This window comes from Poecile atricapillus, chromosome 8 (genome assembly GCF_030490865.1).
Source record: "Poecile atricapillus isolate bPoeAtr1 chromosome 8, bPoeAtr1.hap1, whole genome shotgun sequence".
NCBI lineage: Eukaryota > Metazoa > Chordata > Aves > Passeriformes > Paridae > Poecile > Poecile atricapillus.
This window is the reverse complement of record NC_081256.1, coordinates 2787421-2802379: the sequence shown is the minus strand read 5'-3', so window position 1 is coordinate 2802379 and position 14959 is coordinate 2787421. Positions and strand designations below refer to the sequence as shown.

The following is a 14959-nucleotide window of genomic DNA, read 5'->3' as shown; positions in this document are numbered from 1 at the left end:
ATTCTGAATAACTCCAGAGTGTGTAATAGAGCAAAGACCTGTCCACATTTCTGTTTCTGTTTAAATCTCTCAAGCAACAGGAGGCTCTGAGTCGACCCAGGTGAGCTACACCGGGACACAGCAGTGACAGCACAAATCCCAGGCACTGTGATTTATGTCCCCCAAGTTCCCTTTTGGTATCAAACGTTCTCCCTATCAACTCACAGTTGTTGCTCTTGTTTTTTTTGGTGGCAGAGGAAGAGGGAGGTTGGAGGATTTTCGGTTTATGGCAGCTTCTATGGCAATCATCTCCTGCTCACACATCTTCTTTATGGTGCAGCACTCCACCAGTGTCAGCTGGGGAAGGGTCCTGCTCATCACACAGTTGCGGATATACTGAAAGGCCAGGGAAAACAGCTGTTAGCAGCCAGCAGAATAGTTCTACAGCAACCTCCAAACCAAAGAAACAAAGAATTCATCACATGTGTTTTACAACTGCAGAGGGCTGCAGACACCAGGAGGGAGATGCTGCTGTTCAGTAGTGGGATGGGAGGGATGGGCGGAAGCACCTTTGGCCAAGGCAGCGGAGAATTGTTACATCAAGTTCCAAAAAAAACCTGTGTACCTGGAACTGAATTAATGGGTGATCACCAAAGACATATTCCAGCCTTCCACTAACTTGCAGTACATAATCAGCAGGATCGACTTCCTCATCTTCTTTTCCATGGATAGTCAAACGTTTTCGGATTGCCAGCTCATTCAACTTAATGGGATTCATGTTAGGAGACACCTGGAAACTAAATACATCCTAACAAAACACAAACAGAAATACTGAAGGTCAAAGTTGTCATAGGCAAACACACAAGGCTACGATTTCAGCACACATAATAAAACAGGTAGAAATAATAACCGTTAAATCGAGACTATTTTAACATTTAAAGTCTGATTATTATGACAATCAAAATAACAGACACCCTAAAAGCTGTTAGATGTTAATTCCAAAACTTTTATATTATCAGAAGAACTTTTTAAAACATTGGCCTTTATTTGATTTAGCAGTGATTTAAAGACTTCTAGAGCAATGTATTGTTGGAATGCTGAATGAGGGAGACAATAAATCACAATGCATTCCAAAGTATTCAGCAGTACCAGATGTGTTAATTTTTCATTTTTCTGGCCAGTAGCAGGTTATCCTTTTTCTAAGTATCACTGAACCCAGAAGAAAAAGCTTCAAGTAAGAAGGAAGAAGAAACTGTGAATGTGATTTATGTAGAAAACCACCACCACATTGGGAAGAGAGCAGAAAAGAGGAGTACCAGCCAACACGTGCAGCACTCTGAACACAACGAGGAACGACTGCATTTTTAAAGAATGTTTTTAATTAAAACCCTTAGAGGCTATTGACCTATTTCCAAAGGATCTCTAATTTGGTGTGCTCTAAAAATATTGAGGTAAGAAGTTACTCTCTTTTGTAAATTAAAAGGAAGCTTTAAATTAATTTCAAGTTCCTAAAGTACAAGATCTTCTGTGAAATCTTTTATTTCCCTTCATCTATCACATTATGATTTATACAGGTTTATTTGCAAAGGTTGATTCAGGAGATCCTGGGGTCTTGTTGTTTTATTTTTTTCAAGGGTTTTTTTGGTTTGTTGTTTTTTTTATTTACATGCCCAGTTCTGAAGATGTGAGCACCCTAAACCCAGCTATTGACAAATGTGAAGTGTTGTCTGCTTAGAGTCCTTTGACTTGTGCTTTATTTACACAGACTGGTAAGAAGCCAAGCTGCCCGAATGGAACAAGCAAACTCCACACACTCACACTAAATTAATTCTGTGTTTTCTCAGTTTCTGCCTGGCTCACAACAGCTTCCCCCTTTCAGAAAGCTGCCACAGTGTGAAGGCTTTCATCTCCTGCCATAACTGCTAGTGATAGACAGGGAACAACACCTTTTCTTCCCAGGAAGCTGGTGCTCTCTGACAGCCTTGCTGCCCACATGACCTTAACAGACATGTCACAGAGATGGGGAGCAGTGTCTCCTGATCCAGAGACAACCACAGAGCCCTTACAGCTCACCCACACCTTCCAGACAAAAAGTACTTTAATATTTCCTTCTCTCAATCTTGCAGCTGCAAGAGTTGACAGAACAGTCCCCACACCTTCCTCTTTAATTCTCCTGGGATGACTCCAGTGCTCAGTGCAAGTAATAAAGTCTGGAACAGAGTTTACTGCTCTAAAAAGCAGCTCAGATTTGAACTGTTAATAGCTCTGAAGGTCAGAGCTGGCAACAGAAGCATTTGAAACATTTGAAATGTCAGCAGCCTATGCTATTATAGTGGCAGGCAAATACATTCTGCACCAGCAAGAACTTTTGCACTGCTTTTGTCCTGTCAGCATATGCATATAGATGTAGTATTTAATCAAGGGCTGAAGATAATCTCACTCCTGCACAACTACAAGCTCTCTGTTAAGCTGAAGAGGACTGGAAAAGGTTTTGTCATAAAACACTTTTGCATCCAACATCAGCTCGGGTTACTGCTGACCAAATTTAGCTTTTACCTCTACATTTAATGTTTCCAGGGGCAGATGTGTGTACCATTTTAAACCTTTTAAGTTTAAAAAGATAGTGCTAGAAATAATTCAGCTTTGAAACTAAAATAATCTGAATCATTAGAAAATCAGACTCTTGCACCTGAGTCAAAATGGATATCAAATCTAGACTGAAGTATTTACACACTTGTAAGATTTTTATGGTTTCCAATGCTGATAATTCATGGTTACCCAAAAGAGCATGAGAGCAAAAAAGGGTAATGGATATAGTGGACTCAGGCAGAGTCACAGCAACTTCAACATCATAAAAACTCATGATAAAACATTTCAGGTTTTCCTGGTAGAAAATAAAGGGGGGTTTATTTTAAAAATAAGCTATGGTTTTGCTAGCCTCAATGAATAGCTAACTCTAAGTCTCAGTGTTTTGGTTTTCTATGTGCATTTCTAGTAAAGGGAATAACAATTCTTCTTTTTTAAAAAAATTATTTGTCAATCTAATTAGCAGATAAACCCCAAAGATGTTCAGTGAGTTACACACAGAGACAAGTGTGTTGAATATGGTGCCTCCCAATTACCAGCAATCTCTGATGAACTGAGCTTAAAACTGGATGTAAATGAAGCAACACAGGAACAGTTGGCCAAAAAAACTCCTGACAACTTTGAATCACATTTCACATTTAAACAAATGTGTAGTAATATAGAAGATACAAGTTGTACATTTTACCTTTAGAAGCTGAACTGTAATTAGACTTTAGAAGTTCAATTAACCATAGGGTCACATTCTCACTTTCTTTAAAGAATCAAGGATAATGGTGAAAGACTTTGCATTTTGAAGTGAACACCATAATGTAAGTGTTCTACTTCATTTATATCCATAAGCAATCCGTTCTAATTCAGACCTGGATCAAGAACAGCTCATGAAACATGATGAACAACCATTCCTACCTGGCAGTTGTCAAAATGAACAGCCACTACAAGGTTCCCACTGTAGAGTTTATCTTGGAAGCTCTCTGGGATAACAGGCTCCTGCTCTGGTGGGTAAGTGTGCTTCAACCAGTCCATCCAGGAGAGACCCACAAGAGACTGAATCTTTTCTTCACTGATTCTCCTCATTTTAGCTCGGAAGTCATTCACTTCAGGATCTTGTAAGGCATCGAACTCATGGAGACCTGAAAGAATTCAAGGAAGCAAAAGGATACACACAGCTGTACAAATGCTGCCCATCCCATTTCAACTTCTATCAGCTTTAAGTTCAGGTGACACAGGTGGTTTCCTTCAGATATCCCCTCCAAAATGGGTGCTCAGAGTTGAGCTGGGTTCTACACTGTCCTGGACAGCAGCGGACTTCCAAAGCTACTTGCACAATTCCCATGTAACCTGGCATGAGTGTTTATTTTAAACACCATGAACCATGTTCATGGGTTCATGGTGTTTAACCATGAACTTTAGGCATTATGAACTAGAAAATCCAACCTTACCCCGAGTTCAAGATAGTTTGGAACGTTTTAAGTCTCTCCTCACAAGAGAAAACTTAAAAAAAGCACAGTAAATGCAGAGCAGAAGTGCTTGCAAGCTATGGGGTGTTTTTAATCACTAGGAAAATGACATCATCCTTTTTAATTTTGTTTAAAAGTGAAAAAAAAAAGTCATCTACTCAAGTCAAAATGACATGACTGAAATTTCTACCAATCCAAGACCAGTAAAGTTCCTTTTCCAAGACATGTAACTAAAGAATACCCAGGGCAAGTCCTGTCTGACCAACTTGGTGGCTTTCTGTGATTCAATGACATCAGTGGACAAGGGGATGGCTGTGGATGTCACCTATGTGAACTTCTGTAAGACCTTGGACATGGGCCCCATAAAGGCCTTGTCTAAATTGGAAAGATGTGTTTGGTGGACTGCTCAGTGGGTGTGAAATTGGTTGGGCAGTCACATCCAGAGGGTCACGGTCAACATCTCAGAGTCCCAGGGGACACAAGTGACAAGCAGTGTCCCTCAGGGTGTGCTGGGACCAGTGCTCTTGAATAGCTTCTCTAATGACATGGACAGAGGGATTGAGGGCACCCTCAACAGAGCTGGAGATGGCACCAAACTGAGCAGCGTACTGGATGGGATGACAGCCAGAGGAACCTGGACAAGCACAAGTAGTGGGCACTTGGGAATCCCACTGAGGTTCAACAACACCAAATGCAAGGTGCTGCACCTGGCTCATGGCAACCCCCAGTATCAACACAGGCTGGGGGATCAGCCCTGCCCAGGAGGATTTGGGGGTGCTGGTGGATGAACTGGACATGACCTGGCCAGGAGCACTCGGAGCCCAGAAAGCCAAACGTGTCCTGGGCTGCATCACAAGCACTGAGGGCAGGTGGGCAGGGGAGGGGATTCTGCCCCTCTCTTCTGCTCTGGTGAGAGCCCACCAGCAGTGCTGCACTCAGCTCTGGGGCCCCCAGCACAGAGGGGACAGGGACCTTCTGGAGAGAATCCAGAGGAGGCCACAAAGAGGCTCAGAGGGCTGGAACACCTCTGCAATGGAGATGGGCTGAGGGAGTCTGGAGAAATGCAAGCTCTGGGGAGTTTCTAAACTAAAAGAGGCTAGGTTTAGATTAGATTTAAAGAAGAAATTTTTTACAAGGAGGGTGGTGAGGTACTGGCACCAGGTGCCCAGAGAGGTGGTGGATGCCCCAACCTGGACACAGTCAAGGTCAGTCACAGGGCCCTGAACAATCTGGTTCAGTTGAATGTATCCCTGCCCACAGCAGCGGGGTGGAACGAGAGGACCTTTACAAGGTTCCTTTCAACCCAACCCAGCCCATGTTCCTATGATACAATGGAAAGCTGTGACTTTTTGGTACTTCAGGATATGTAGGGCCTTCAAGTGTCTTTATCTTCACTCGTGAATTTTGAAGGACATTGTCCAAACCACACAAAGCACCAAGCACCTTTTGAGAAAAAAGCACTAAGTTTGGAAGCTCAGACAGGAACACATTTTTTTCCCTGCTACAGAATAGGGGCTGCATAAGGCAGGGTCTCACACAGCTCTGATAAACCAAATATTCAATCACAGAATGTGAGTCTCTCCAAATCCGTCAGGATCTGTCTGAATGGTTAAACTGACCAACTGTTCCCATTGTCAGCTCTAACAAATAGGCAGACAGTGTACTGCTGAAATCTAAACAAAACCTGCAGTCTTTGTAAGAGACCTAACAATGGCTCATTGTTTTAAAACAAGAGGTATGACCTCATATGACCCTGTCAATCTTGATTGTATAACCAAGCAGAGTAGATTTAAAAGCTGAAAATTCTGAAATAACATTAAGAATAAGTTACTGTGAAACCTTTAAAAATAGCTTCTCATTGTTTGATGAAAATCAGTGTCACAACTGAGAGCAAAAACAAGAATCATTGTTAACCAACTCAGACACCATGTATAATAAAATCATAATTTCTAATTCCTTCTGAGTATCCAATTTGCTGGTTATTTATTATAACACTGCTCAAGAATTATGCTGTTCTTCACTTAGTAATAATAATACATATTTTCTCCTCATCTACAAAATAAAATTTGTTCCTGATTGGTGCAGTAATACAACACTGAAATGCAATACAGAAAGTAGCTTTAAACAACTTTCATGTGTTTCATCTTGAGTATTTAAATTCTTTCCAACTATATCAGTATTTGTTTGACAAAGGGAAATACTGAATTTTTAATATATATTTTTTAAAAATCCACTCCTACTTACCCAATTAAGACCCTCACACACACAAAAAAAATTTCACCTGATTTTTTTAAAAAAATTAAATGGAATTACCTTTGCCTATAAGGACACCTATTTTGGAATCCAACTTTTCTCCTGGATCACAGTTCCTTGTCACTAGTTTAAGGACAGGAAGAAAGGGTCTAACATCACAAAGTCTCCGTGTTTCATCCTCTAATTCTTCATGCACAGCAGTCTGATTCACACATGAGAACATGTAAGAGTCAATCTCCATGAGGAGATGAAAGAGAGGGTAGGAATGTGCCTGCTTCCATAACAGCTGCAATGAAAACAAAGAAATAAATGAAAAAAGAGACAAAACAGAAAACAGGGTCATATCTTAAGGCCCTGAAGGCAACATACATTTCAATTTATGTTCCCAAAAAATAGAAACATGTTTGCTAACTTGTTTATTTTTTATCACTATATATCATTATATGTTTACTTTGTCTCACTTTTAGTCTCTATCTTGAGTGATTTCCAGGACAGACCTCTGTAGCTAGTATTTCATCAGTATTTAGTATTACATCAGTATTTCTTTCCTTTGGAAAACAGCTAAATATCAACAGTATGAGGTTATGGCATGTCAAGTTTCCATGTCCCACAAGGAGCAAAAAAACCAGACAGGGTTCAAAACCCTTACTGCTGTCACTTACACACTTACACTTTTGATTTTAAATTCTTTATCAGTTGAAATCACTTATTGTATTAGAAGTAGGTTAGTCTGTGCTGTAATTCATTCACTGGCTAATTCCTCAGTAACTTTTCCCAATGTCCTGACATGGCCATTATCTGATCAAAGGTCAGTAAATTGCTTTTTAGTATCTGTGGTCACTTCCTTACGTTCTCTCCTTCCTTTCACTTGGATATTCCCTCACGCTATAAGTGATGCCCCAATTTGTACAAAACCTTTAAGAAGTAGCAGACACAGTTTTTAAAGCAATTATCTTTGGTGCCAGTCAACAGAAGCAGGAGCCCAATCTGTGACTTCTGCACTAAAAATCTAATCAGAGAAGTGTTAGATCAGCAAACAATGGATTACCAACATCTTAGAAAAAGGTTTAGAGTAGCAATACAGTATTAACATAGAGCTATTAGAATAATCTCTGCTGATGCAAGAAGCCACTTTCCAAACCTTGCCATCTGCCCAAACCCAGTGCTAACCCCCCACCCACACACTTCTTTATCAATCCATCTGCTGGGCACGTGCCTTCAGTACCTCATTTCCTCATTCTCTGTCAAAATTCATGACTTGATTTGCCAGAGGGTACATCAAAATCAGAACCAGGCCTCATTCCAAACATCAGTTAACTGCCCATTGGTGTTACCTGTTTAATCTGAGATATGGTGGCATCTCGAGGGACATCCAGGTTGATGTAGATTCCAGTGGGCAACAGGAAGTCCACAGATATTGAGCCATCAGCACCAATCTGTGAATCCACTGCCCAGATGTCAAGGCTGTCTGTCACGGCAGGAGGCATTATGGAATCTCAATATCATAACCACATGGCCTTAGGGGAAAAAAAACCTTAAAATTCAGTATATTTAACCTCCTATAATTAGACACACATTTTAAAGTCTTTGGAAGGTTTATATAAGCCTGCTTTGTGCAGCTCAGCTTACAACTCTGAGGTCTCAAGTGCCAGTATTGCAAATACATAAGCATAGTTTTACTCATTAATGTTATTTAACAAAATAAAAGTATTTGCCCGGCAAAGCACTATCGTTGAGATGTTTATATCATTAAAACTAAGTAATAAGAGAAAAATCTAATTAGAGGTTAGCTGAAACAAAGTTAGAAATTCATTTCAAGCTGTCTCTAAAACTTTACCTGTGTAAAACACAATCAAACTAAACTTTTGGATGAAACAATATTTCATATGAAACCTCACGATCAGTTTCACTATTTTATTTTTTTGCAAATTTCCTGTTAGTTATTCATGAATGCAGCCAGCAACATTCAACTTGTAAATCTGTATTAACAGCAGGAAAAATTTCTTCAGCTCTACTAGAAAGTGCCATTTTCCTCTACAGACACTTACCTCAATTTCACCCTTAGAGAAGATGAATCACTGAACTCCACCAGCTGTGGGAACTGCATCCACGGCAGGGCAGGAGGAAACCCTGCCATGATCTCCCCCAGCTCACTCCTCTGCCTTCCTCACTGCCTGTCCTTTGTATTTCAGCACATTTTCATTTACTCCTAACGCTACCACCAGTTTTTCTGACCTTCCAAGTCTTCTTTTTTTCATTACCACTCTCTAAAGCTGAGTTTTCCCTTCAGCCACGGTTCATTTACCCTTCCCCTCATCCAGGCAATGCTCTTCAGCTGTCAAAGGGATGGGGAGCATTGAAAAACACTATTACCAAGCACTTTAATAGACAAGTTACCCCTACATCTTTTGAATTTCTGCTGGACAGCACAAGATGTGGGAAATCACCCTTTGTAACAGAAGATGGCAGAATATTCAACTCCACTTGCAGCTTTCCAATATTTCAATTAGTCCTTCCCCACAATGGATAATAGAGGATGCCAGCAGTACAAAAATCCACTTGCCAGTTCAAAGCTGGCTCAGGTATTTGACAACTCCATCCCACCACTAAGTGCCATGTAAATACACTGAATAACAGGACCCAAATCATTCCAACACCTTCCCATCTGGCCTTAGCAAAGCTGTGAGGACCAGCACAAGCTGCCAACACATCTTGTAACCACACCAATGCATGGATCACTCCATATTTTGTTTGTACTAGATAGAAATATAGCAGAGTTTTCATTAATGCCAAACAAAAGACCTCTAAATTTCAGGAAGTGTAAGTACATAAGGAAATTTTTTTCTCAATAGAAGCAATAATTAGGGAGCTCCTACCATCATCATCAAAGAATAGTTTTACCACCATCATGTCCACATTTTCCTCCAAGAAAGTCCACTACACCAAGCAGATTGAATTAAAGCAAAAATAAATGGAGGTTGTGATGTGGTAAAAATAACAAATCAGATATGAAGGTATTTTATATGAACTACTACAGTCTACAGATCCATCCGTTCATCATTGGATGTGTGAAGTTTAGCATGGTATGTGAGCTCTGAGCTGTCTAAAGGAAAGAAATAAAATGTTACCCCATCATTACACCCAGCACAGACTACATGATTGGAATAACACAGCATCTACCCAAAAAACACACCCAGACAAAATGTGAAATTCCTCATTACCAATCAGTATATTTTCCACAAGTTACTATTTTAATGGGATACTATTTGTTTTCCTCCATTCAGTTACTTGTATTCATAAAATGCTGGCTGCAATTCTGTTGTAACTGAAATTAGCAGTCACCAAAAAAATAATAATAATAATACACATTTTTCATATTTGGATGCACACATTTGCAGTTATTCTCTGTGGTCATGAGGGTAAAATAAAGAGGCATTTCCATTACAAAGCATTACTTGGACAGGTACAGCAATAAGGAAATCTGTTTTATATAGTTATTTTGTATATAGTACACCCCTGCTTTAATTCAGCATATCTTTTCTATTTTCATCCTCTTTAGGATGTTTTTCACAGTTGCAGTCATTGAAACCACTTCAATGCATTAACAAGAGTTTAAAATGTTCAAAGAAACAAGACTTTAAAATGCTGCTCCATATCCTGGATCCCAAACACCACAACACAGTTCTTGTAAGATTTGTTTATCATTACAGATTTCCAGCACAGACACCAGAATCTTTTAGAATTGCATCTGCATTTTCAATTAAAAAGGGAAGAGAAGCCATGTCGCCAATCTGAGCATGCTGAGGAGTTATTCTTGCTCTCAGGCACTTACTTAATATTTCCTTCCTCACGGAAGCGGCTCAGTGTGTTTTGCAGCCAGCACCCTGTTCCTGCCCCAGGAGCTGACATCACAGGGGCTGAGAGAGAACCAGTTTTTATCCTGAGAAACACAAGATTGCCAACCCACAGCAGCTCTGGGGTTGAGTCACAGCCCCATCTGGGACACGTGTGGTGGCACTGGTAACTAACCAACAATATCACATCTAGGAACTGAAACAAAGGCAAAAAGCCATCTGGATTGGGGGCAACAGCACCAGAGACATTTTAAACAACTTCCAGCTGAAGGAAAAAAACCCAACAATTCAAATAATAATAAAAAGCTATTTCAGGCTGTTAACCTCATAGCTATTCCTGCTCACTGTCACAGTAACAACAATCTCACTTACAAAAGAAGGAAGTAATTAAACCAGCACTTAACCTTGGCTCCTCAAGTGTCTAATCAATGACTTTGAATTTCACAGGAGCAAAGCCCAATATAAAATGCTTTTCTAAAGCACAGGTAGTACTGACAGCATTCAAACCTTCCCATGTAAAGTGTAAATTTTCTCTAAGCTTTGACCTGAAAATTTCAGATTCACATGTGTGTGTGTGTGCCCACACACTTGCCCTCCTAATCAATTTGTATTTTAATACACCAGCAGTTCTGCCAGAGCTGCTTATACTAATGGAAAGAAATGGAAAACAGAGGAGTAGAACACCTGCAGAAGAAGGAAATTATCACTCATCTTGGTATTATTTATATAATGTACACAAGAAGAAGACCTGAAACAGGATTTCTCAGTTGGGTTTTGCTGTTGTGGTTTTTAAAGGACTTGCCATCTCTATGCAGACAAAAAAATTTGCTCTGGTGCTAAACAGCCTAATTCCAGAAGCCAGGAGACCTTATAGCTTTCCCCTCACCTCTGAACAAAAGTACATCTCATCATTTAACCAACAAGACAGCTTGGAAAGGAAAAAAGGGAAAAAAAACAAAGAAAAAAAAAAAGTGCTACCAGAAGCAGGCCACTTCTTCACTGATTTCTAAAACAGTTTAAAGACAGACACAGTCAAAAGTAAGCTGCACATTATTTTTATGTGAATTTCAGCCCACTCATGTTTTCCCCCTAATCAAAACAGAAGTAAAATAATATGTGTCCTGGGTTATGCAGAGTAGGTACAAGACTAGTTTGGGAAAAAAAATGTAGGCAACACTTCCAGCAGGTGTTCTGCCACCAGCAGAACCACTGGAACATTGCACAGAACCAGTTAACAAAACACAGGTATTCAGAACATCCTCAGGAGTCCCACACTTATTCTTTAGACTAAAGGATCAGTAGGATTTCAGAAGCTGTGGTTACACGTTAGGGCTGTGTTCTCTTCCTAAACCACCCACACGTTTTCCTGAAGGCAGGCAAGACTATCCTGTGCCAAGCTGAAATCCATCGTGACTCCTTCAGGACATTGCTGAGAGCCCAGGAGCACCCAGCTGTAAAGGCTTCCCACCACTGCTGCCAGAGCTGCAGAAATCCATTCTATCTGTGCTGGGCAGCTAACTTGAACATGTACAGGAATTAAATCCAGAGGGTGCAAATATCCAACATCAAACAGTGCAAGGGACACAAAGGATAAGCATGGGAGGGAGTTTGTGAGGTTATCCTGAAATGAAGAGTGCCCAAGACCCTGCTCACAGAGTGCCTGTCTGGAGCACTGCAAAAACTGAGCCATGGAATAACAATGCAATGAACTCTCCTTTGAAAATCATTTGTCATATCAGCAGAAGACTTAGACCAAAAAGAAAAAGTACCAAATCCACTTGAATTGTCATCAACACTCAACATTTATCTGTGCCAGGTAAGCTATTCTAAAACTTTTAGAAGAATGTAGCAATTATGAAAACTCACACTGTGCCATTAAATCCTTTACTTCTGAACTCACCACAAACCCTCTACCACTCATCCTCTGAGATCTGTTTTTCTGTTGTTAAAAGAAGACCAACGTAAAATCCAGTATAACCTTCAATGTTTTATCTTGGCTATAATCCAGAAGAATACTAATAAAACACAAGTAAAAGTAGCTGCAAAAAAGGTACTAATCATAAACGCACACACAATGCAGTGTCAGAGGAAAATTTTGATGTCCCATTATCTCTCATAGCATTTATTCTCCTGAGCATCAAGTCTTTGGAAAAGCCTTTAGAAGAGCTGTCTTACATCTGAAATGATGTCACCCACCCCTGAAATGTGGTCAGTTCTCTCAGGATGAAATCAGCATGCCATCATCCCAAACAAAAAAGTGATGGCAAAAAGTTGGAGGGGAGAATAATTTCTATACTAAAAAGTAATTTTCCTTAAGAAGTAAGTTTCTTCTAAGTACATCATCTCTTCTAAACACAGGTGTGTTTTAAGGGCACATAAATATCTACAGCTCTTCAAGTTAAATATAAAGCTGGATTTACTCTTCACTAAGATCATGAATATTTACATAAAGGACAAATATCAGAAGCTGATTTCTTTTAGATATGCAAAAACTAAGGGCCCTCTGCTTATCCAGACTTTTGCTTTATGTAGTAAGTTTTTACAACTGTTGAGCACAACATCCAAGACAATCATCACTGTGATCACCACAGTTCTTCTGCTTGCTCTGTCATGTGGCAGCCAAGAGGCTAAAAAAAACCCAAAAGTCTGGCAGTACTGAAAAGGGCCACCCCATCCGGACACACAAGAAGAGTGTTTAAACAGTATCTTACTGTCCAGAACAGAAGAGATGACAATCTGAACACAGTCATTTTCTATGAAACAGCAGCAGCACATCACGTAGTCTAAGTAGGAGAAACACTAAGCACTTGCACAATACAATCATTGTAATGGTTCCTCTAGCCACGTAAACATCTAGTACTATAAAAAGATGAGCAAGCTATAAATGAAATATTTGAGAAGAAACAAGGGAAAAGAACCCAGTAAAAAGATGGAAAAGGAGTCTGAAAATGCAGGAAGACTTACGTCCCGTGAAACTTAGAAGGCCTTTAGAAAAAAGTTTTTTAAAAAACTTGAAAATGTCTGATTTTTTCTGAAGACACTGAAGATAAATATATGCATTAGATCAGGGTCCATTCACAGCTCTGTAGAACTACATCCTCTTTTATTTGTCAATCTGTACCAAATTCCCAGGAGCTGTTCTGCAGCCCAGGGCAGTGTCTGAGAGCTGTCCGGGACTGCACAGGCAGTAACAGGGGCACTTTGGGCACCAGCTTCACCCTCTCCCCTCATCAGTCCCATTCCATGTTACTGCTCCTGTTCCCTCCCAACCCATCCCCTCATCACTCCCATTCCCTCTCCTCCTCAGCCCTGTTCCATTCCCTCCCTTCATGGCTCCTGTTCCAGCCCCTCCTGGCTCCCGTTCCATCCCCTCGTGGCTCCTGTTCCAGCCCCTCCTGGCTCCCGTTCTCTTTCCCTCCTGGCTCCCGTTCCCTCCCCTCCTGGCTCCCCTTCCAGCCCCTCGTGGCTCCCCTTCCAGCCCCTCGTGGCTCCCCTTCCAGCCCCTCGTGGCTCCCGTTCTCTTTCCCTCGTGGCTCCCGTTCCAGCCCCTCGTGGCTCCCGTTCCAGCCCCTCGTGGCTCCCGTTCCAGCCCCTCGTGGCTCCCGTTCCAGCCCCTCGTGGCTCCCGTTCCAGCCCCTCGTGGCTCCCGTTCCAGCCCCTCGTGGCTCCCGTTCCAGCCCCTCGTGGCTCCCGTTCCATTCACCCCAGGATGAGGGCAGCCCTCTGAGGGCAGCCCACAGCCAGAGCAGCTCAGTTCAGCTTTTCCCCTCCATGGCCGTTCCCTCCCATCCCGCCGCAGCCACACAGGGAAAGCACCGGGAACAAACACCTCCAGTTTTCCATGGGCCTGGGAGTGGCCTGGCCCTGGGAGCAGCAGCCGGTGAGGAGGAGGAGGATGAGGTGAGAACATGGCCCTCACCCTACAGAACAGGCACAGAGTGACATTGGGGTTAACGAGGAATCCCAGAACCACTGGGCTGGAAGAGACCTTTAACATCATCCAGTCCAGCCCAGCCCTAACACCTCAATAAACCCTGGCACCGAGTGCCACATCCCATCTGTTTTTAACACCTCCAGGGATGGTGACTCCACCACCTCCGCAGGCAGATGATTCCAGTACTTGATCAGTCTTTCAGTAAAAAACCTTTTCCTAACATCCAACCTAAATTTCCCTCAGTGCAGTTTAAGGCTGTGTCCTCTTGTTGTGACCGACCCCCACCTGAGCACAGCCACCTTTCAGGGAGCTGCAGAGAGTGAACTGCAGCCGAAGTTTGGGTTAATGTTAAAGGTTTAATGTTACAGGAGCAAGCACCACCTATTCCAACAGTGCATGAGCTTCTAAGAGCTGTGTTTTCTGTTCACCCCTCCCCAGTCACACAGGATCAGTAAAAACCCTTCAAGAAGCAGAAGCCTATGCACTGGTAACTCAAATGCGGACTGTGTGCCACTGCAGACCTGGAAACCCCTGCAGACCATGCCATGGGAATTCTCATTTAGCCCTAGAGAGTGAACCTGCTTAAGGTTTGGTCTTCTACAGCTGCACAGGTGAATTTCCATCCAAACTGCTTCCAATTCTAAAAATAAAATACAATCAACTTGATGATAAATACAAGTGCCTAAATCAGCAAAGCAGATATCCTTCCACTCCACGAATATCATGGGTATCTATCTACAATAGCAAAGATTTTAAGAATTCAAGACATCTACAAAGTAGACTGGAAAGTTATTTTTAAAGATCATGTGGTACTATAAATATTTCCCAGCAGTTTAGGTCAACTGCCACATGAGCTGGCCCTATGGAATGGAAAATTAAATGTCCATTTAGTCAGG

The 14959-nt window shown here is 41.5% G+C and overlaps 1 protein-coding gene across 2 annotated transcripts in view; it reads right to left on the bottom strand.

Annotated features, from left to right (window-relative positions):
* Positions 1 to 14959, bottom strand: part of PIK3CB (phosphatidylinositol-4,5-bisphosphate 3-kinase catalytic subunit beta) — a 70932-nt gene that overhangs the window by 30839 nt on the left and 25134 nt on the right. For both annotated transcript variants that reach the window (XM_058843893.1, XM_058843894.1), the window contains exons 3-7: positions 7610 to 7792; positions 6336 to 6561; positions 3472 to 3695; positions 605 to 787; positions 205 to 375 (exon numbers count right to left, since the gene is read on the bottom strand). In XM_058843893.1, the coding sequence (XP_058699876.1) occupies positions 205 to 375; positions 605 to 787; positions 3472 to 3695; positions 6336 to 6561; positions 7610 to 7762 (957 nt within the window). In that variant the 5' untranslated portion in view covers positions 7763 to 7792. The remainder of the gene's footprint in view (positions 1 to 204; positions 376 to 604; positions 788 to 3471; positions 3696 to 6335; positions 6562 to 7609; positions 7793 to 14959) is intronic.